We start from the raw sequence: 20,706 nt of genomic DNA, 5'->3' as shown, positions 1-20,706 counted from the left end.
AGCAGGAATCAGAATGGGAATGTATCAGAACCCAAGCAATCTGCTTAAAATTCTTTATGAAATACTGAAGTTTTCATAATGACAATCAACTGACTTATCTGTAAAGAAAATTAGAGGCAGAACAAGTCTGCTGAAGTAGAAATGTCATCCAGAGGCTCCCTCTGGCAGCCCAATGCCAGCGGGCTCCCTCAGCACCCTCCCGCTTCCAAGCGCTCCCAGTCAGACCGAACAGCTGTATTTCCAGGAAACCAGAGGGAGTGCAGGCTGCGCACGAGGGCTGCCAAGAGAACCTGCTCATCAAAACACAGCACTGCTCAGGAGATAAATTATCAGACCACAGAGCTGATGGGGATGCTCCTTCCTTCAAAGACCAGTTTAGTGCCCACTGAGGCTGCTGTGTGAAGCTTCTTTTCACACGGACCAACAGGTTTCTGCAATGAAAATACAGCCCCTCTCTCCACACAAAAACCAGTCCCACCAAGTTCGGTGTAGGCACAATTGCACTGAAGTTAATACTTGCTCCCACGTCGTCCTCAGCTAACTCAGCTTATCTGTGATTTCACAGAAAGCTCATGTAACCATGTGTAAACCTTGCCCACATTCCACCGGCTCCAACATTACAGTTCAAAGCAGCCTGAGCTGATATTCCTTAAGTAGGAACATCATCCAGAGGGATTTTATTGGAAGACCTGGAGCGATTCCTGCACAAACACTCTCTGGCACGGAGGATTTACGGCAGGTCAGCCTCCCCCTTGTGTTTGCAGCACATCCAGCTGCTCCCTGTTCTTTATGCTAATACTCCACACCCAGAAAGGCTGATCCTTCCAGTGTTAGTATCTAACAGCACCAGATAAACCCTGCGCAGAAACATCCCCCTGGCTGTAGTATGACCAACGGGGCAAGAAGGGCCCTAAGCCTCGACTGCAGATGTTTGTGAGGACCAGGACACCACCCTGCAGGACTGGGTCAGAGCAGAGTGCAAGGCGTGATTCCACAAGTCAGAACAGAACGAGCACCTCTGAAACAGCAGCTCAGCATTAAAAAAAAACATCCACGCGAACCCTGACACCCCTCAACTACTCCAGCAGACTCCAGCTTCACCCGTTTGCCTTTTGAAGGCAAACAGGAGCTTTCCTCCTACCCCCAGCGTAGCTTTCCGCTGGCTGGCTGACAGATCATTGTTCCCCCAGTGTTCTTCCATCCACGTTAATCAGCTCTTCTCCGCTACTGGCCGTTAGCCCGGGATCACAGCTTTGCAGCGGCAAAGGAGCACTGATGGGCTTCTTCAGAGCTACACTGTCCTTCGCCCTCACCTTCCAACAGCCTCGGGTTCATGCTGCTTCCGCTCTGAATTAAACCCCACGTGTCCCCACAGGGTATGTGTGGCTCTTGTGAGCAGTCTGGCTCACTCCCAGCTCTCAGGGAGAAGACAAACAGCATCCTGAAAGCTGTTTTCTCATTTCTTCAGCCAGAAAGCATTAACTCATCACAGACATGTTTCACTTCGTTTCAACGTGGAGCCAAACAGGCTGTTTAAGACACTGGAGAGCACATCTGTAGCCTTTCCAGAGCAGGAGCTGGATAATCCAGTTTAAGGACTGTATGGTGTTCCATTCAGATGGAGCCTACACCGTGCCCAGGACACCCGCTGTCACCAGGCCACCACCACCGCCACCCAGCCACAACCCACTCTGCGTCTCATACTCACTCATGGTGATCGCTAAAGCTCTGAAGAAGCCTCAAGAACTGTATCTTTAAAGTAATGTCCTAAAAACGAGACAAGAAAGGTCAGAAATTATTGCTTTAGTATTTTTGGATATCAGGAGTTACCAAGTTGACAAGAAACAGCTGGACTGGAAACATGTCCAGATCAAACCTCTTTGGACAGCAGAGTGAGTGACTTGTATAAACGGAGAAGCACTTTGCAGGCTTCCCAAAACAGATCAGGAGTGGAGACAGCCTCCGAGCCTGCGCGTGTAACAGTCAACAAGTTCTTTTCACTGCAAAGGCAAAAAACTCATTGCTACATTGACTGATTTAGAACACCTAGGTTTGGAGCAGGGAAAAAAAAAAACCCACCACAAAACCCCAACCCCCTCAAAACCTGACTGTAACCCTGTGCTCTCCTCCTAGATCTGCTACCTATCATTTCCTTCAGTTTTGGCCATTTTGGCCTCCGGGGACCACAGAATTTACCACTTCTCCAGTTCCTGAACTAGGAGAGAGGCTAAATTGCCTCTGCTAAATCACCAGCATAAGCCAAAGAAAAGACTTGAATGAAAGCAGTAATTCACACACCTCAACTCACTTGTTACACAAGCACCCAGTTACTCCACACAGCTCCTCGGAATTACATGACAGGATAAAAACTCAAGGCAGAGTTCAGAAAGCTACTCACTGGGCTGCAGTCGCAGTTTTGGTTGTGTCCATGCAGCACGAGGGCTGATGCCGAATGCTTTCTCCAGATGAGTTTGTCAAACAAGTTGTTGAGGCCAGGGATGAGTCTGAACTCCGCGATCATTTTATGAACCTGGAGAACAAGAGGAGCACACACGTTTGCTGCAGCCTCAAGTATGGATGTAACGTGTTCTGGTAAACGGAGGGGCACAACTACGGCATCCTCTGACCACAGCAAGAGCAAATTCTTTCACTGAACAGCGTGTTTGTGCTACTGTGTGAGCTAACCGTGGCGTATCATCAGAGCAGTTTCCATTTGGAGGACACAGAGAAAACAGACATTTCTGGAGGAAGCCCTTAGCCAGGCTTCAGTCAACCACTGTCCCTCTGAAGGAGTTTTGGACACCAGGAGAGCACTTACAGCACCTCGAAAATACACCTATGCTGGACTTCTTCACAAAACCAAGCTGCGAACATGATGCCACCAAGAAAATGCCAAATTACCCAGGTTTGTTTATCAGTCCGCCTGCCACGCTAGGAGACGTCCCATCACAACGTGTTTGAAACGGACTGTAGGTGCTCATGCCGCAGGCCTGAGACAAGCAGCACCCCTTGCGGAGAGCTGTGAATGAAAGCCATGTGTGAGGGGAAGCCCAGCACACTGTAAAAATTAAGTGCCCAAAGCAGCGATGGACACGTCCCTTACGATCATGTCACCTAACCAATAACCGAGGTGGTGCCCCAGATGCAGAACTGTGACCATCAGGATTTCAAGATCACTCCCTTTTGTTCTCTTTCCTCAAATACCTGTGAATCAAACCCACCTGAAGCTGAAGTTATTTTACAGGTTTTCACTCCTTTTGCATTCCCCACCCAACTCTCCCACACCCACGGGAATTCCATTCCTGTGCTGGGCACCTCCACCTGTCACCCCTGAGGGAGAGCACAGCTCCTTCCCACCTCACCGGTGCCACCCTGATGGGGTGAGGCCTGAAGCCCTTCTGTGCTCCCTTACTTCAAAACACTTTTGGACGCTTTGACCTGGTCACAAGCCTCCACCACACACAGCTCTGAGGGATCCCTCCAACTAAAGCACTCCCTGTGGGCCCCCGCCTCTCCGTGGCCAGCATGGCACAGACACAACTACGACACCAAGTGTGTGAGCTGCCTGTGAGAGCCTTGGCCCCTCACACAAGGAGGAGCTCTCTGTGCTCCTGTTTTAACTCCTGAATCTGCTCCTTTCTAGGCAGAGCAGAAACTTCTTATTCCAAGTGCTTCATCCCTAATTTCAAATGTGTTCAGTTTACTTGTAGTTTGCTTGAGCCCCAAGTTCTCACCTGATGGACATCTGTGTGACAAAACTCTGAGTCACAGCCCCTGACTTTGGATCACACCCTCTCCCAGACCCCAAACTGCTCAGCCTGGGGATGCCAAGAGAATCCCTGCGCTATATCCATCCTCCAAACTCCACTGGTGTTCTCCTGTTGCTGCCTGACTTCACAACACATTCTGTCGCTTTCTCACTCCTCAAACTATCAGGAGCTTCAGCTGGGTGCAGTGTGGCAGAACTAGAGCAGGAACATGTAAATCAGCCGAGGGCCCTTCACCCCACAGGCATGCAGGACAGCCCAGAAAAATATATAAGGAAAGTAATTTAGAGTGTGACCATAATGAAAAGGAAGCAAAGGCACAGATCTGTAGTGAACTACCACCTCCCCCTGAGGGGAAGTGATCAGCCCCAGCACAGCAGCAGGTAGGAGCCACGCTGCTGCCAGAGCAGCTGTCCAGTGATGCGATTTCTTTATGGTATCACAGAGCCTCTCTTTTACTTCCTCACAGAAAAAGAGAGGCCACCGAGCAGCTGAAATGCTTGGCTGAGGGTGCTGTTGCATACTCTGCCGGTCCCTGCTTGGGGGAGCTCCCCATGTCAAACTGCTCGGCTCTAGTTCTTATTCCAGCTGCCCCGCAGGAAGGGGAAGGGATTCCCACGGGCTATAGCAGACTTTGAAAACTGTGTGGAATGAAGGATAGATCATGTGTTTCACGATACACAGACCCTGTCACACTCGACCAGGGAGGCAGGAAGCCAGTACCTCCAGCTCCCTGCACCGGCAGCAGCAGGGTGAGCGCAAGCTTGAAGTCGTTTTTGCAGTATCTATAAAACCACATTACTGTGGTGAAATCAGGCAGCGGTGACTTGATGCCATGGAAAAGAACTACTTTGGGTAGTTCCAGGAGTTTTTAAATTTTAAGTCCAAGAGAAACAGTACTTCCAAAAGGCAGGACATCAGGGCGGTGAGGTTCTTACGGCAGCGATTGTGGTTTCTCCCAGAACTGCTGGTTTCCTCTGACACAGAGCCTCTTTCTTTTAAAGCCGAGCATCCACTTGCAGGTCCAGAGTGACCAGGTTAGTTATGTTCAGGACCGGGCTACAGTTACACTTCTATGTTAAATCCTTTCCCTTCACAACGTGCTTCTGAGCCATTTAAATCGAACCACAGCCAAGCTGCAGCGACTGGTTCTCCATAAGCCTGTGTGAGGCAGGGAACAAACTACTTTTCACTTTGAAGGCAAGAAAGGCCAAAGGAGCTGATGAGTGGGGATTCCAGGCAGTGGCCAGTGCAGACAGCGCTGCAAAGCGTCCTCCCAGCTGAGTCTAACACCACGCTCAGTGACTGCAAAAATCACCCATTCACCAATCACCCCTGAGGATATCCACAAGGGAAAGTGGCTAAAGGGGAAGGCATGAAGGGGCTCCTTCCAAGCGGGTCAGCAGTGCACCAGGAGCGGGGAGCTCACCCGGCTGCAGCTCCCGCAGCACCCAGAAACACCTACGCGTGGCCGTTCACAAGCGCTCACCTGATTCCGCTGTCTCCCCATGAGCAGGACGCAGAGAACGTACAACACCTCCAGCTTATACATAATCTCGTGCATGATCTTCATGGACTGCGGGAGCTGGGTCCGTGATGAGGTGTTGGCCAACCCACTCTCATCCGAAGACTCTAAACAGGATGGCAGAGACAGGAGTCTGAGGTGGCCTCAGCAGCAGAGCATTTCTTACAGTTATTACTCTTCCACCGAAACACTGCATGTCTGCTTGAATCTCCCGAAGTAAAAATAGTGACATACCACAAATAGCAAAAACATAGCTGGAGCTTCAGAGGAGATAAAACAACCACACCAGAAAGCACACAGCAGAAAAGGTAGTGAGGGTGAGATTATCAGAAGCATTTACTATGGTCTACTTCCACTTCAGACCTCAGTACCAGCACACTTAGGCTACGGTTACATCATTTTCATAGCCCCATCTAGAATTACACTGCTAAGGGCAGAAATAGGATGTAAGATGCCATGACTGCAAGTGGAGAAGAGGACAGAAGCCATGAGTGACACAGAGACAGCACATAAGGACACGGTGAAGCTTGCAGGCTGCAGTTCAGGAGGGATTTAACTCTTTACTCCACATCTAAGTGACGAACCGCCCTGCCACAGGACAGCGTGGATGCTTTTGGAACCCCCGTGAAGAAGCAGTGACCAGGCGAAGGAAGGAAACCCTCAAAGCTACAGCACAGACAGCACCTCTGACTCAGACAGCCCGAAGCCCCAAGCCACTGGAGACCGAGGCAGTGACCTGGGAAAGCACCTCTAGGTTTGCTGGCAGACTGGTGGTGTGGGTCAAGAGCTGTGACTGGGCAGGTTCCACCTCAGCTGCACTGCCTGGTGAATCTTGTTCCAGAATCTGAGTGTTCCCATGTGTGAGATGCTCTCGGAGCATTCACGTATTTCATTTTTTGTGCATTTTCAAAAGTTTTAATAATTAATTGCTACAAAATTAGTGAAGCTGGATAAGGAAGTTTTTGTAAGAAACACTGAAGCAAAGATTTAGATACTAAAACTTGGGGATAATTCTCATTATGCCACTGAATGCTTTGAGTTCTACAAGACCACTTTTTGTCACAGCAAAGGGTGAAGTAACAAACCACACACTCGCTTCAAAACATTTTCCTGAGGCTGTATTAACACTTCCACACACACACCAGGAAAAGGATTTTTTTTTTCCAATTACCTTACTTACTTTTGCTGGGACTACCCTTCCTTTTCAAAGGAGGGAGTGCTTCCTCGGTGTGAAGTATTTGGACCTAAAGCCACCAGGCTAAGTTTCAGAGCAAGGTGCTGGTAAAGTCACCTCTGCTGCTGTGCATTATTCCTGTCGCTCCAGGACAGATCAGTGCTGAGGATGTTCAGCCCTACAGCATTGTCTAGGTGTGCACACAGCACAGTCTGCCACAGGACATTTCCTTTCGCTAACTTCAGCTCATGAGAATAAAAATAAAGAAAAAAAAAATCAAGGCAACAGGAGAACAAGCTGGGAGCCAGCCCTAAATGCTGACACATTGGTCTTTCACGCAAGCCAAGGGGAATCAACGCTGGCTGAGGAAAAGCAACACACAGCGAACCCTGAAGGTTTAGCTACGCATCAGCTAACGGTGGTGGGAGGAAGGTGCTGCAGGTACCTGTGCTGCTCTGCTCTGCCTCTTCGTTGGCCACTCTCATGAGCGCGTCAAGGACCAGGGCGTTGTCCAGCCAGGTGTACCATTCCTCCAGCTCCTGGAGGAAGCTGGAGGTGCCCGTTGTTTCAGACACCTTCCGCGTTGCCAGTTTGCACAACCGCTCAATAAAGCCGGGAATATTCAGAAGTGTGGCTGAAATAGAAAAACCGTTTCATTATGACTGAAGATTGCCAACACACCAGTCAACAAATCCTCCGTACCACCAGGTACCAAATCATCTCCAGCAGTAACAGAGGACAGAGGAACAAATTCCCTCCAGTTCAAAGGACCCAAAGATGGAAGAAGCTGTCACGCTCCCCTATGAAGGGCCAGAAGGGAGTGTACATACCCTCAGCATAATTCAATCAGCATTCAACTGGTTTGTGTTGGACTTAAACTGGAAAACAATTAGTCCTGCCTCACTCAAACTGCTTGTTTCCAGTCAATTCTCTTTTGTTTCCAATCCACGGTGAGTCAGTATCAAGGAACTGATCTGGGTGAAAATGAAGTTGGCAGAAACAAAGCAGCAGCCCTTGGAAGGGGCAGCTCACCCTCCCCTTCCCTCTGGGCGATGCCACCTCCTTTCTTTACCTCCTTTGGTGTTTGGCTCACAGCAAACAGACCCGGCTCACTTCAGGAGCTGGGCGGACACTATTGCTTTTTAAGGACTGGTTTCCTGAATTGGTTCCTCATGGAGCAGAGCAGATGGGGAACACCTGACAGCAGCCCCAAGTAGGAGGGTTTTCATGGTTGTGGAAAGCAGCAGTTCACGGACAGAAGGGGCTGGTCTGCAAAATGCTGGGAGCTGCACTTTGTCCTGAAGTTTTCACAGAACAACTTAATTACAGGATGTTGATTATAGATGTGTGGCTAAGGCTTCACTCCGCTACAGGCGTACAGATGCAAGTGGAAAAGGACAAAGAATCTGGCCACGAACACTGTGTGAAAGTGGCAAGACTCTGCCTGCTGATACCAGCTCTGAACGAATAAGCTCCCTGATAATTTTTTTAACTGGGATGTGCTTGACAGCCTTAGGTACAGCCTTGACAGCCTCTAATTGTGCAATCCACAAAAAATGATTTAACATTTTCTTGACTAAGTTAGCTCTGTGGGATCCACACTTACTCAGTCCAACTTATTTCCATTAAACTTTGTCCCCCTGCTGACATATGCTTGTCCATTGCTGTGGCAATCACAGGGCAGAAGACAACACCGCCCCCCACCTTTCACATTCCCTGCTGTATTACGCTCTCCATCTCTCACTGGATGCTGCAGGGGCAGCAGCAGTTACAAAAGGAGCTTGGCTGGTCATTTCTAACACAAAATGTGAGAAGACCGGAGAACCAGCTCCTTTTTGCACTATGCAAATAGCTGCTTCAGAAGCCCAAAAGCTTTTCAGCGCAGTGACAGCTGCAAACAGCAGATCCTCCATTTGAGGGTATTTTAATTTAAATCTCTTAAACTCATACTCGTCCTTCCAGGCAAGACTTCTGCACCTCAGTAGTACTGAGCAAAATAGGGAAACCTGCACTGTGCCCAGGTTGAGATGAGACCCCCAGATTTCCATGGCTGGTGTGGTGAGCAACATGATCAATAGCAAACACACCTTCCCTGTTGATAAAGACAGACACCCCGCTCGGGACAATGCCAGATGAAATCAGAGTGGGAACCGCTCCAACAGCACCTGCCCTGCCTGTAGGTTTAGTTCAGGAACGCGTGTTTTAAGGAGGATACAGAACTACTGAGAGCTGCTAAAGGGAAACTGTGGAAGTAACTGCAATAAAAAACAAACCCAGAGGTGTTTCATCAGAGTGGGTTGAAATGACAGAAATTTACTCCCCTCACTACCACACCATGTGAAACCGAAAGCTACAAACTTTCATTTCATTGCCAGAAAAGATTGTTTCCAGGAAACTGCTTGAGGAATGTGAATAAAGAACAATGCTTCCAGTATCCTCTAGAAACACAGGCTACGGATGTGACACTGAGAAGAGGGGAACTCCCCACGCTGCTGAGATGCTTCTGTGTTTGTCCCCAGTGTAACAATTACCTTGATTAATTTCGGCTCGAGAAGGACCCAAGTTTTTTTTCTGCTGGGCATTTTTGGCAAGAAGCGTGTGCTTGTCATCGCTGCCTGTATCGAGTTCGGAAATGGTGACAGCAAGGATCCGGCAGAAGTTCGCAAGCTGCTGCTGGTCGAAACTGGACACAAGGCTCGCGAGATTGGGAATATCATCCAGCTGGATCATTTCCTGGAGGAGGCAACACAGAGTAAGTCACACGTGATGTTCAGTGAGTGAACACAGCCCTAAAGCTTCAGCTACGGCTCTCCCTTCCCTGCGAGATCTGTGCGTTGCGGCAATGTCAGTGACAGAGAAGTGAGCGGGCAGTGGCAGGCAAAGTCTGAAAACAGCAGGGATTGATAACGGGGGTCATCTACATTTACCAATTCCGAAAGTATACATACCCATATTTTAAAGACCAAGTATTTACATAAAGTTTGGGCACCTTTTTAAATTAAAACCACTCCACAATCTAATTTTACACACAAATTACATTTAGGTATTAAAAAGTTTCCATTTTTTCCCCCACTTCCGTACTTTCTTTGAAACTCCCAGATGAGAACTTCTCACTTGTTCTTCTCCACCTTTTTCATCAAAAGATATTTTTAATAAACAGATGTTGAAAAGAGATCTTGGGGAAAAAGCATTTATGTTCAGATAAACTGGGCTTGTTTCCCATCTCGGGAAGTACAACACCCTAATTTCACTCCAAACCAAGAGTAACAAGTTACAGACTCCTGACCGTCTCTGCAGAACGTACAGACATGTTTCAGTCAAGGTTTTCCCAGGGGTACAGGTCTAATGTTTTATCTGCCTCCCATCAGGGCACTAAGCTGTAATGATGCTTAGTTCAAAAGCAAGTTCAAGATGGAGTCTGTGCAGAGGACCTGAACGCCCTTGTCCCTGTTCCCTCAGCTACAACTCAGAGAGGTGACAACCCTCAAGGTAAAGTGAGCAGCAGCTGAAGCCTCCCAAGATGTCAGGAAGGCTCCTAAAAGATCTGAAGTGCAATCAGAAGGAAAGAATGAAAAAGGAATTTGTATGGGATTTGTTTTCTTCTCTTGAAATACTGGCTGTACTTTAGCAACAGCCAGGTACTTGCCCCATCATCCTCCGCAAGCTAGGAAAAGCAGGACAAGTACCACAGGCATCACGTGGCTTCTTTGGGAAACAGTAACCAACCTTTTTAACCCCCAGGATATCTTCGATAAGTGTCGCAGTTTGTAGGAATGTCTTTTTGTTTGTCATCAGTGTAAACAGGAACAACACAAAGTCATTTCTTTCCGCCAGTCGCCTCGTGACTCCTTCCGTCTGGAAAGCAGCAAACAGACCCCGAGTCAGAGCCCGCCTCGAGCAGTCATCCGTTACCAGACAGTTCTACAGGAGATGTGTTATCGGATCAGCTATTCCAGAAACCAGGAAACCTTGTGCTTATGGTGACCAGGACTAACTCCAGCCCTTGTCTGAAGCTAACGTGATGCTTGTGAAAACTACAGGCTGCAGGATGAGAGGCCTCATCTCTCAGCAGCTGTTTACTTGCCTGACTCAAAAGTAAACAGTGAACGCCTGGAAACACAGAGAGGCTCGGCTCTGCTTCCCCACACAAACCGTAACCAGCTCCAGCTTATGGCATGTAAACACAGTCCCCAGACTCCTCCTGAACTGCCGGCATTGCTCTCAGGACAGAACCTGAGCAGCCAAGATCAAGCGCTGGCCTTAATGAACTCAGTGATGAACCCCAAAGTCACACTGAGGCAAGAGCTTGGGATCGTCGCAGAGTTCACTGAGCCAGTGTTCAGGCTCTGGTCTCTGCTGGGGGCACAGCCAGCCACCTCTGGAATCAAATGTCATCCTTGCAAAGCTGTCTGTTCTATCAACTGATGCATTAGCAGTGCTCACCAAACTGGACAGGCTTGGATACCTCCTGAATATTTACAGAGAGGTGTAAGGACAGTTAATACCGCACACACAACCCTTCTGTGATGCAAACACCACCCACTCAAGAGAGCGCAGTGACACCGAACTGAATTAAACCAGCAGCTACTCTACACATCACAAACTTGTTTCTTAGCATCTGACACCATTCGCAGTCTGAAAAAGCTGAATTACCCGTAGTTAAACAAAAACTAATCATCTAAGTCAACAAAAAAAGCATTCCCTCTTCTCCCCCTCGCGTGTCCACAGACACTTCACACTGAGAACGTGCTCTCTACAGACTCAAAGCCTCAAGATCAGGTTGGTGCCTTTGCCAGTAACCGCCTGTTTTATAATTTTTGTTGAACAGTGCTCCCGAGGTTATGACATCACACAGCGTGTGACGGAGTAACCAAACCTGAGGATGTCCCCTGCATGCATAATCTGAGGCGTGTGCTTTCAGCTTTCCAATTTTAATGGCAGGCCTTTGGCGCAGCGTTTGCCTTCGCTCTGATCTGCCGTCAACCAAACTGAACTAATACTCAGCATGTGACGGAGCTGCGGGGTCACACTGAAAACCACTTTCCCAGCCCCGTTACTGAAGGCGACTGGCTGCAGCTCGGGTCAGCAGGCACCCACTCCCAGATTGGAATTTTAAGTTGGAATACAAAGGCCGACACAGCTTTCCTACAGGAACAAGGGGGTTTAAACTTGACAATGTGGCCTAGTAAATAGAAATGGTTTAGTAAGACATCAAAATATAGGGCGGTTCTGTATTTAACTGAAGGAATTTTAATGAGAAGTTTCAGAGTGAGTTTAAATTATGTTCCTAGAGTCTGTACGTTGTTTCCCGTGGCACAAGCAAAACATGAGCAGCAGAAGGCAGCTTCTCCCCAGCTGTTGTACTTACACATATACACGTGTTGTACAGTATGCTTAAACAGTCCTTGATGAGGTCATCGCTTACTGCAAAGGAGAAAACAGACAGTCACTAGCTCTGCGTTGCCAGGAACACTAACAGTTATCAAACGGGTGAGAATTCCAGGCTGACCCCAGCTCAGATCCTGCCTGCACATGCCTTGGAGGACAGAAAGCAGCAGAAGAAACGCTCTGTACCTGGCCTGTTCACTCACTTTCTTCCAAGCACAGGGATGTGCTTGTGTGATCTACTGTCTCTCTTGGTCCCACACAAAAGAAGGTGAAAGGGTTGTAAACAGTATTTCAGGAAAAAATACCACAGATCAAGTCAAAATCTGTCAGTACCAGAAACTGCTGAGATGTATTTTAGTTCCAGTTATTAAGCACGGGGATGTGTGCAAAGGACAGTTCATGCAGTTTTCTCCAGGCAGCATCAGGAATTCATAGAAAAGCTCCCAATCTGCTTCACCCCAGCATTTTAGTATTTAAAATGTGTTTTCAGTACAGCCACATGACAGCTGCCTTGAGCTCGAGTGACTTCACCTAGGAAGTTCCCTGGCCGCCTGGAGAGTACCAGGACATTTCCTCTCCTCAGAGAGGTTAAGGGAACCAGCAGAATCACAGACAGGAGAAATGCAAACACTAACCAAAGCTGCTCCAGCGGGAAGGTGGCGCTGAAGCCACCGAGTGCCACTGGCAAGTTCTCCTGAGAGCAACGAAAATCAGCAGCGTCAGCGAGTCAGGAAAACAGCCCGCTTGTCACTGCCTCACCACCTCTGCAACTCCTTTTACACAACCATCGTTCTGTAGCTTATTATTAGTAATTGTTAACTGCAACTATGGCCACAGGAACAACAGAATTTTCCAGTGACTGCAGATTTACTGTGCTGAGAGAAGTGTGATGCCGAGCGCGTGAATACTCCTGAGCTGGGCTTGGCAGCAGGGGACTACCCCAAATCTCACCGTCAATCAGTTCTCCAGAGAACAAAGAAACCAGTGATTCATTTTGGAACAGGAAACTGCCGGTATGGAAAGAGAGTAACAGAGATATAGAATGTGTCTGAGTAAGGACACAAGGCAAGAATGGAAAAAGAAAAGATAAACCACCCATTTACTCACTTTTCTGTTTCTTTTTCTGGGTAATCAGAGTTGGTCTCATGAGAATTTCAACTAAAAGCTGTAACAACAAGATGAAGAATTAAGGGAAGAATCACTGAGATACAAATAACCTGTCAATTTGTTACCCCAACTTAGCCCTGTCTCTGCTGCAGTCGCGGGGGTGAACAACAGCAGCTCTACCATCAAACCCCCACTGGTGTCAAAATGACACTGCCAAAAAAATAGTTGCATTTACCCTGAAGAAATAATAACAGTTGTACAAAACAATTTCCCACGGGCAAGTTTTAAAGAATTTGAGTCTGCAAAGAACGTAATTTCACCTGCAGCTAGGTGACACCGAGCACAGCTATCGCACAGCTCCCACGTGAGCCAATCTTTAGCAATGATCTGCAGAGACGCAGGCTTTGCCAAGGCTCTCCCTGAATCTTGCTGGGCCCCAGAACCCATTTCAGGGCCAGACATAACAATAACAATAATTCCAGATTTTCATCTCACCACCATGGGGCAAGCCACTGCCTGTGTACGTACATCTTGTCTGTTTACTTACAGACACACTCAGATGGGTGAAGTGGCATCTTGTTCCTATTTAAGGAATGTTACAGTTTGTCAAGACTATGACTGTGGTTCTGATAGGTGCAGGACTGACCTTCAGTTGTTCTAGCCTGAATTACTGGTTTATTTTAAAACATTTAAAAAATAAACTTATTTTTTAAAACGAGAGTTGGCCACTAGAAGGAACTGATGGCTTCTGCGCGAAGCACTGCAAAAAGCCCCTTGTTTTAAAACTCAGAGTCATTAAAAGCAACGCAGGCATCACCCAGTCACACCACACCAAGGGACAATGCACTTCACATTTTACAACTCGCTCTATTTGTTACTCTTCTTTGAATGAACTGCCTACCCCGAGGCAGAGGAAAACACCCGACAGCACTGCAGGCACTGCCCACAGTTTAAGCACTGCCAAATAAATAAACAGGCAGCTTTACAGAGGGATGTCTCCAGCAATAGTTGTAAGAGCAGCTGCAGCACCCATAGGGTAGAGGAAAATGACTGCAGAGTAACAGAGTGCTCACAGAAATGGGCAATTTTAGTTTTAGCAACAGAATGCGGAGCTCAAGGCTAGGTACCCGAGACAAGCATCCAAAGACACCCCTGGGCACTGGGGATGCAGGTCACCAGCTCTTCTCCGGGGAAAGGACACTGACCACAGCAGACTGTCTTTTAACGGTGGCTGCAGCCATGAGGATTTAATTTTTCTGGTCAACACTATAACCCACCATGTCTTGTATCACCTCATCGGTGCAGAACTGGTATGCTCCTCACACACATTCCAGGGACTGGGCTACACTGGTGTGAGACACTCCTTGGAGAGGGCTTTCTTCATCCGCCCAACTGAGACTGCAGCAGTGCGCAGCGAGAAGCGCGAGATGCCGACGGCAGAGAGGGAACAGGGAAGAGGGAGCCTCACCAGAGGTGAGGAGCAGGAAGAGACTTCAGAGATCTTATTTCTGGGAATGGGGTTGCACTCAGGGCCTGAGGTTCGTGTAGCAGTTCATGTGTCTGTACTCTCAGGTGGTATTTTACAGACATTCATACAAAGGGAGGAGACACAAACACACTTTTGATCTTCCTTGACATAAAGGCTGTCGGGATCCCAAACCACTTGAAGGACTGTACCCTCACATGCTGTGGCATACAGAGCACACGGCAAATCTCGCATCCGTCACAGTTCCTCGTGCTTCACAGCTCAGGATACTGCGATGCAGAATCAGCACGTGGCGCACAGAGCCAGCCGACCCGACCACCGCCCTTTCCGGTCCTAGAGCAGGATTTCCAAAAACACAGAGCACTGGCTTCTACCGCTGCCCTCAACCTCATCAAACGCGCTTGTACCAGCCAAACCTCTGGCCATAGTACAGGTAACTACAGCGAATCTGGTATGGACCATCCCCAGCCCAAGGAAGAAAACCCATCCAAACCAACCCTCGCAAACATGCAGGCTATTTTCTTCTGTTTAAGCACTTCTCCAGGAATTATCACTATTTTCCTTTAAAATCAAGGGAAATTTAGAGCATTTTCATACAATGTCCTAAATTGGGTAGCTGAAGACTTTTGTCATCAGCTGACAGGACACAAGCAACTAAACCAGTGCTCATTTCAAAACCACAGAACCCAAACACAGCTTTTACTGAAGTAATGGCCTGCTAAGGGTGACGAGAGAGAAGCAGCAAAAACACTGGTTTGATAGGCCAAAAAAATTAAAAAACAGAAAGGAAGTGTTGCTAGAACTTAGTTCACTGGAAAACAAAAATCACACGTTTGTAATGAAAGCTGAGCAAACTTGGGTATTTGTGTAACGAGAACTAAAACAAATAAACAAAAAGATAAATTGCCAGAATGCCTATGGAAACCCTGTAGTTCTGTTTACCATCTTTTCCAGACAAAGCAGCCTGCATTGCCCGCCAGCCACAAACCCAGGCAACCCGGCTAGGAGTGCCCTGGGGTGCTTCAAAACCCACCACGTGCCCTGCAGTGGGGAGAGAAACTCTCAGCGCTCTAGTACCAACCGGAGCATTTCAGCTCACAGCCAGAAACCATCTGAAAGTGTTTTCACCGAGAACCACTTTTACGTTAAAACCGGACTGTCTAAAGAGACAGCCAGCTCTTCCGTATCACATGAGAAAAAACACCTCAGTTTGGGTTCACAGAATGAATTAAATTCTAATGCTGAACGTCAAAGTGGTGAAGTCATTCTGGAGCTTGCACAGAGAAGCGTCAGAGGGCTCAGAGTCCAGATTTCTCAGAGTCTGACTATCAGGCAGAAATCTTGTGATACTGTTGAAAAACTTCACTTACATCGACTCCCCCAAACAAGTCGAAGGTGTATGTGTTTGGGAACGTGGACTCTTGAGCAGCTTTTCTGTCTTCAGTTACAAATGCCATGGCTTCCATTGAGAGAAGTGGAGAAATTTCCTGTATGCAGTGAGAAAAAATAAAACACTGTTCAAGAAGAAAACAGTTGATCGGTATAAACCCACCGGTCTCTGCGTGATCTACTGACTAATCAATTAGGCGCATTCCCGGCTCTTCTCCCCCAGCCAATTCACAGATACCATCATACAGACAGCTTAAAAATAAGTGAGAGTATGATCTCAGGAGACTTTAAAGAAAGCACCGACCAGAGAACCCCTGGTTTGCAGGAAGGACGGTGCAGACAGTACCTTTAAGATGCTTTGGCACTGGGAGAAATCGCTGTTTGGGTGGCTGTGTTCATACAGCTTCTGCAGCAGCAAGGGAATCCCGTTCCATTTTGCTTGTCTATCTCTTTCCTTTAACAAGGCCTCTGTGATCTGCAACAAAGGAGGAACATAATTCCCACGTGTCCACTGCTTCATAACCAGGAAAACAGTTATCACCTCCCTGAAATATCAGTATCAGCAGATCAGACAGACAGTTAATTGTAGAGAGCACCACTACAACATCCCCTCCCTCCACCCCTGCAGCCGTTTATCCAGGACTGAGCAATGCAGGATTTTACTGATGGCCGAAGGGTCTTAGGCAGGACGAGGCTTAAAGCAGAGCTTACCACTGAGAGACATTATCCCGTTCGTTATTTTTACATTATTTATACTTTAAAACAGAATCATTTGATTGGAAGAGACCTTTAAGATCATCAAGTCCAACTGTTCCCCCCGCACTGCCAGGTCACCACAACCCCTGTCCCTCAGCACCACCTCGACACATCTGTGAAGCCCCTGCAGGGATGGGGACTCCACTACCTCCCTGGATGGCCTGGGCCAGAGCTTCACAAACTTCCCTGTAAAGAAATTTTTCCTCATATCCAACCTAAACCTCCCCTGGCACATCTTGAGGCCGTTTTCCCCTTCTCCTGTCACTTGTTATTTGGGAGAAGAGACCAACCCCCATCTTGCTACAACCTCCTGTCAGGGAGTTTTTGAAAGCAAAGAGGTCTCCCCTGAACCCCTTTTCTCCAGGCTCGACCCCGCCAGGTCCCTCAGCCGCTCCTTATATGTTCTTTAAGCCAGCTTTGCTGCCCTTCTCTGGACATGCTCCAGCCCCTCAGTGTCCTTCTTGGAGTGAGGGGCCCAAAACTGAACCCAGGATTCAAGGTGTGGCCTCACCAGTGTTGAGTACTGGAACACATCAGTCTCTAAATAATTCCATTAGAACTCCAGTTGACAGGTCACCCAACGAGGAAACGGGTGCCCTTGGCACTCTCGAAAACGACACCAACCAAAGGCAGACAGAACACAGAAGATGGAAAGGCTTCAGTGCTCCTGATGTTCAGCCAGTAATGAATGTTTCCTCAGCCCAGTCACTGAAGCCATTACTGGTCACAGCAATGACCCAAACCACTACGATTTACAAGCAGGCTCCAGGAGAACCTATCAAAAATACAGCAAAAACTCCCTCTGTGGTCTTGGGATGGTTCTAAACGGAGACCAACAACTCCATCAGCAGATGACCAGCACTGGCGTTGTCCCCTGGGAAGCAGGCTGCACCCACAGCAAAGAACACCTGAGAACTGGCTACTATAGTCTTGCAAACTTTCTCCCATTTTCCTCCTTCTCCCCAAAATATAAAAAAAATTCTTGACATCCACCACTATATTTTACACCTAAAAAAAAATGAAGTAGCAGCACAAGACTAATAAATATATGCTCAGAATCCACACAAGGTGTCTGGAGCCTGAAATGCTATAGAGAAGCAGCTCTTCTGTGCTGCCCCAGACTTAACTCCCTGCCTTGAGAAAGGGCTGATCATCGTACAGAAAGGAAAGGCAGGGAACAGGAATTACAGCCAGCCGGATTTCTGGCTGGTTTTACCAATTTTTTATATGCCCCCCAAATAAAACACAAACTAAAGAAACCCCCAAGGCTCAGGTTCGCAACGCTGCGTCTCAATGCAGCATTTGTGGATTTTCTCTCACTCCCAGGCCTAAACCTCTGTGCTGCTCTGCCTGGGAGTAAGCTGCTCCTGACCCTTCCGTGGTTAGCTCCCCTCCAGCCTGCTTCTCCCTTTGCTGTTAATCGTTAACAGCCCAGAAATCTTGCTGCTCCTTGTTTCAGCCAAGGCGCCCTTCTCATACCTACCCCAGTGGACAATTCCAAAGCGCCATTCGACTCCTGACTAGACAATTATATGCAAATATACTCCAATTTCTGACTGAGAATTTCACCCTTTTCTCTGCTTGTTAGACAGGAAGACCAGAACACTCATGGAAGGACATAAGAACTCAGACTGGCAATGTTAGCTGCCGTGGGTCCTCACCCTTCTATGCTTCCCAGACACTAAAGGTTCTTCTCCTGATAAAATACCCGAATCTGTACATAACGAAGAACTTCAGGCTCTTGGAAGCATCAGGTTTCCTTGCTACAAGGGGTGAGGCAGCATGAGCAAACCTGAGACATAAAACTCTCTTTGGTGTTTAACTCTTCCCTGCTTTCTGACTCCCAGGTATGAGTAATGAACCAGCACTGCTGGAGGACGCAGAGCTCCCTCTGAGGAGGCCAATCGCACGAGAAACGGCAGGACAAACCCAGAAAGTCAAAATGGCCTCTCACCATTTGGATGCGAGTAAGGGATCAGCTCCCCTGAAGTCACAAATGTCCATTTCTCCTTGTAACAGAGAGAAAGAGAAGCTCCACCACTACCCCTCTTAGTTGTGGAAGGAGTCCACAGCCTCGAGAGTGGTGGGAGGAACTGGGTTAATTACTGGGTAAAGAACAGCAAAACGCCAGGGAAAGAATCCATGTCTCCGGCTCCAGCTGGTGTGGAAGACACCACAGGCCAAGGTGACATGTATGGGCTGCAGTCTCAGGTTCCAGCAGCATGACACAGAATGCAGCATCCGAGTGCTCTCAGAAAAGGCCAAAAGCCCTTAATCGATCTTAAAATCTTGTGCCGGGCTTAATATCGCATTTGTTAATCACACGCGCGTTGGTGTGGGGCAGGATCCATCTCCCCTCTCATTTCTGTACTTGCAAGCCTTCCTCTCCCCGTCCCGGCCTCCGAGAGTTGGTTACTTGTGCTGATCTGCAGAAAACTTGAGAACTGAAATCATGGAAGAATGAAGCAAATGTTTCCTCATTCTCATCTTTTAACTAACTGCTTTCAGCTCTTCCTTCTCTTGATTTGATCCACGTCTTTGGCTTCACTGCAGGCTCTAGCTTGTGGTCCCTGTTCTGTATTTATGAGGCTGCCCTGGCTCTGAGAATTTCCATTGTGGCAGGGCGGTATTTGCCAACGCAAAGATTTTGAGATTCTGCGGAGGGATTCAAGTTCAATTAGGCTGTACGGAGCTGTCTGTCTCTACGAGCATTTCGGTTAAAACCGGCATCTCCCTATTTCTGTAACGGCAGCTCGCCAAGGGGTTCCATTTATAAGCGAAGGTGGGTTCCTTCTCGCTCTTTGGGTAGACATTGAGCCGTCATCAAAATTTGCACTGGGTCTCTTCATTAAGTGGGGTTCCATTTATAAGCGAAGGTGGGTTCCTTCTCGCTCTTTGGGTAGACATTGAGCCGTCATCAAAATTTGCACTGGGTCTTTTGGGACCCCTTTCCCTTTCTAGAATTTTTTCGGTCTTGTCCAAGCAGGGTCAGCACAATCCAGCACTGATTTCTCAGAAATTTTCTCATTCACTGAATAGCTCTGGATAAAATATCTAAAATCTTGCAAACAAAGCTTGAGAAGTTACATACTGTCTCGCAAGAAGGCGGGTTGCACAAGCCCAGCTGGAAGCGACACTGAGAAAAAGAGAGGCCCCACCCGACCGATGGCAGCTGGGGTTATGAACTGTCACACCTCCCCAGCACAGGAGAACATAGAGTAAGTGCAAATTACCGGGAAAACAAATGAACCAGCGTCAAGGCTTCCCTAGCACCCAGGGGCAGTAAACCAAACTGGTCCAAACATCACGACCCCACAGTGTCCTTGCTCTGAAGCTGGCTGTAACACCTCCGAGTCTGGAATCACAGAGCGGGAAGCCCAGGGCATGGCGTGCTGTGGCTCCCCAGCAGTGGCTGTATTCCAGGCACACACACAGCTTCCAAACGATGTCAGCACAGTACCCCAGACCGTTAGGGGCTGGAAGGGACCTCTGGAGATCATCCAGTCCAGGGTCACCACAGCAGGGTGCCCAGTTTGGCATCCACGAGGGTTTGGGATCTCTCCAGAGCAGGAGTCTCCACAACCTCTCTGAGCAGCCTGGGCCAAGGCTTCCTCACCCTCACAGCAAAGAAGTTTCTCCTCATGTTCAGGTGGGCCTTCCCGTGTTCCAGTTTGTGCCCACTGCCCCTTATCCTGTTGCTGGGCACCACTAAGTAGAGCCCAGGCCCATCCTCTTGACACCCACCCTTTAGATACTGATGAGATCCCCTCTCAGCCTTCTCTCCTCCAGGCCCCGTCACAGCCCAGAGCCGTAGCCAGGAGAGCGGACCCCCAGCCAGCAGCAGCCCTGGCCCCCTCTTCAGCCCCACTGCTGAAGCCATGGCAGCGTGGTGCTGCTGGAAGAGCAATCAAAGACGTTTGAGAGGGTTTAAGAGTTCAACACGTGTCAGCAAGCCCATCCATGATCAGGAGGTTGAGGACACCACACGGTTTTCTCTTTACACTCTCCCAAGGGGCTGGAGCCCAGGATTTCCCAGGACATCACTCTGGAGACCAGTAACTCCACAGGAACACCGCCCAACCACAGAGTTTCAAGAAAAAATACACACAGAAGT

General features: G+C 48.3%; 1 protein-coding gene across 1 annotated transcript in view; it reads right to left on the bottom strand.

Annotated features, from left to right (window-relative positions):
• TRPC4AP (transient receptor potential cation channel, subfamily C, member 4 associated protein) overlaps positions 1-16,311 on the bottom strand; it is a gene marked incomplete at its 5' end in the record, with an annotated part of 23,169 nt that extends 6,858 nt beyond the window's left edge. The window contains 10 exons of the mRNA XM_010139600.1: positions 1,709-1,767; positions 2,399-2,530; positions 5,257-5,399; positions 6,912-7,100; positions 8,998-9,199; positions 10,193-10,321; positions 11,835-11,890; positions 12,962-13,019; positions 15,818-15,934; positions 16,183-16,311. Coding sequence (XP_010137902.1) covers positions 1,709-1,767; positions 2,399-2,530; positions 5,257-5,399; positions 6,912-7,100; positions 8,998-9,199; positions 10,193-10,321; positions 11,835-11,890; positions 12,962-13,019; positions 15,818-15,934; positions 16,183-16,311 — 1,214 coding nt within the window. The remainder of the gene's footprint in view (positions 1-1,708; positions 1,768-2,398; positions 2,531-5,256; positions 5,400-6,911; positions 7,101-8,997; positions 9,200-10,192; positions 10,322-11,834; positions 11,891-12,961; positions 13,020-15,817; positions 15,935-16,182) is intronic.
• Positions 16,312-20,706: the final 4,395 nt, after the last annotated feature.

The sequence above is a fragment of the Buceros rhinoceros genome, unplaced genomic scaffold (assembly GCF_000710305.1).
Source record: "Buceros rhinoceros silvestris isolate BGI_N320 unplaced genomic scaffold, ASM71030v1 scaffold2147, whole genome shotgun sequence".
In the NCBI taxonomy this organism is placed as follows: domain Eukaryota; kingdom Metazoa; phylum Chordata; class Aves; order Bucerotiformes; family Bucerotidae; genus Buceros; species Buceros rhinoceros.
This window is presented reverse-complemented; position numbering and strand designations above follow the sequence as displayed.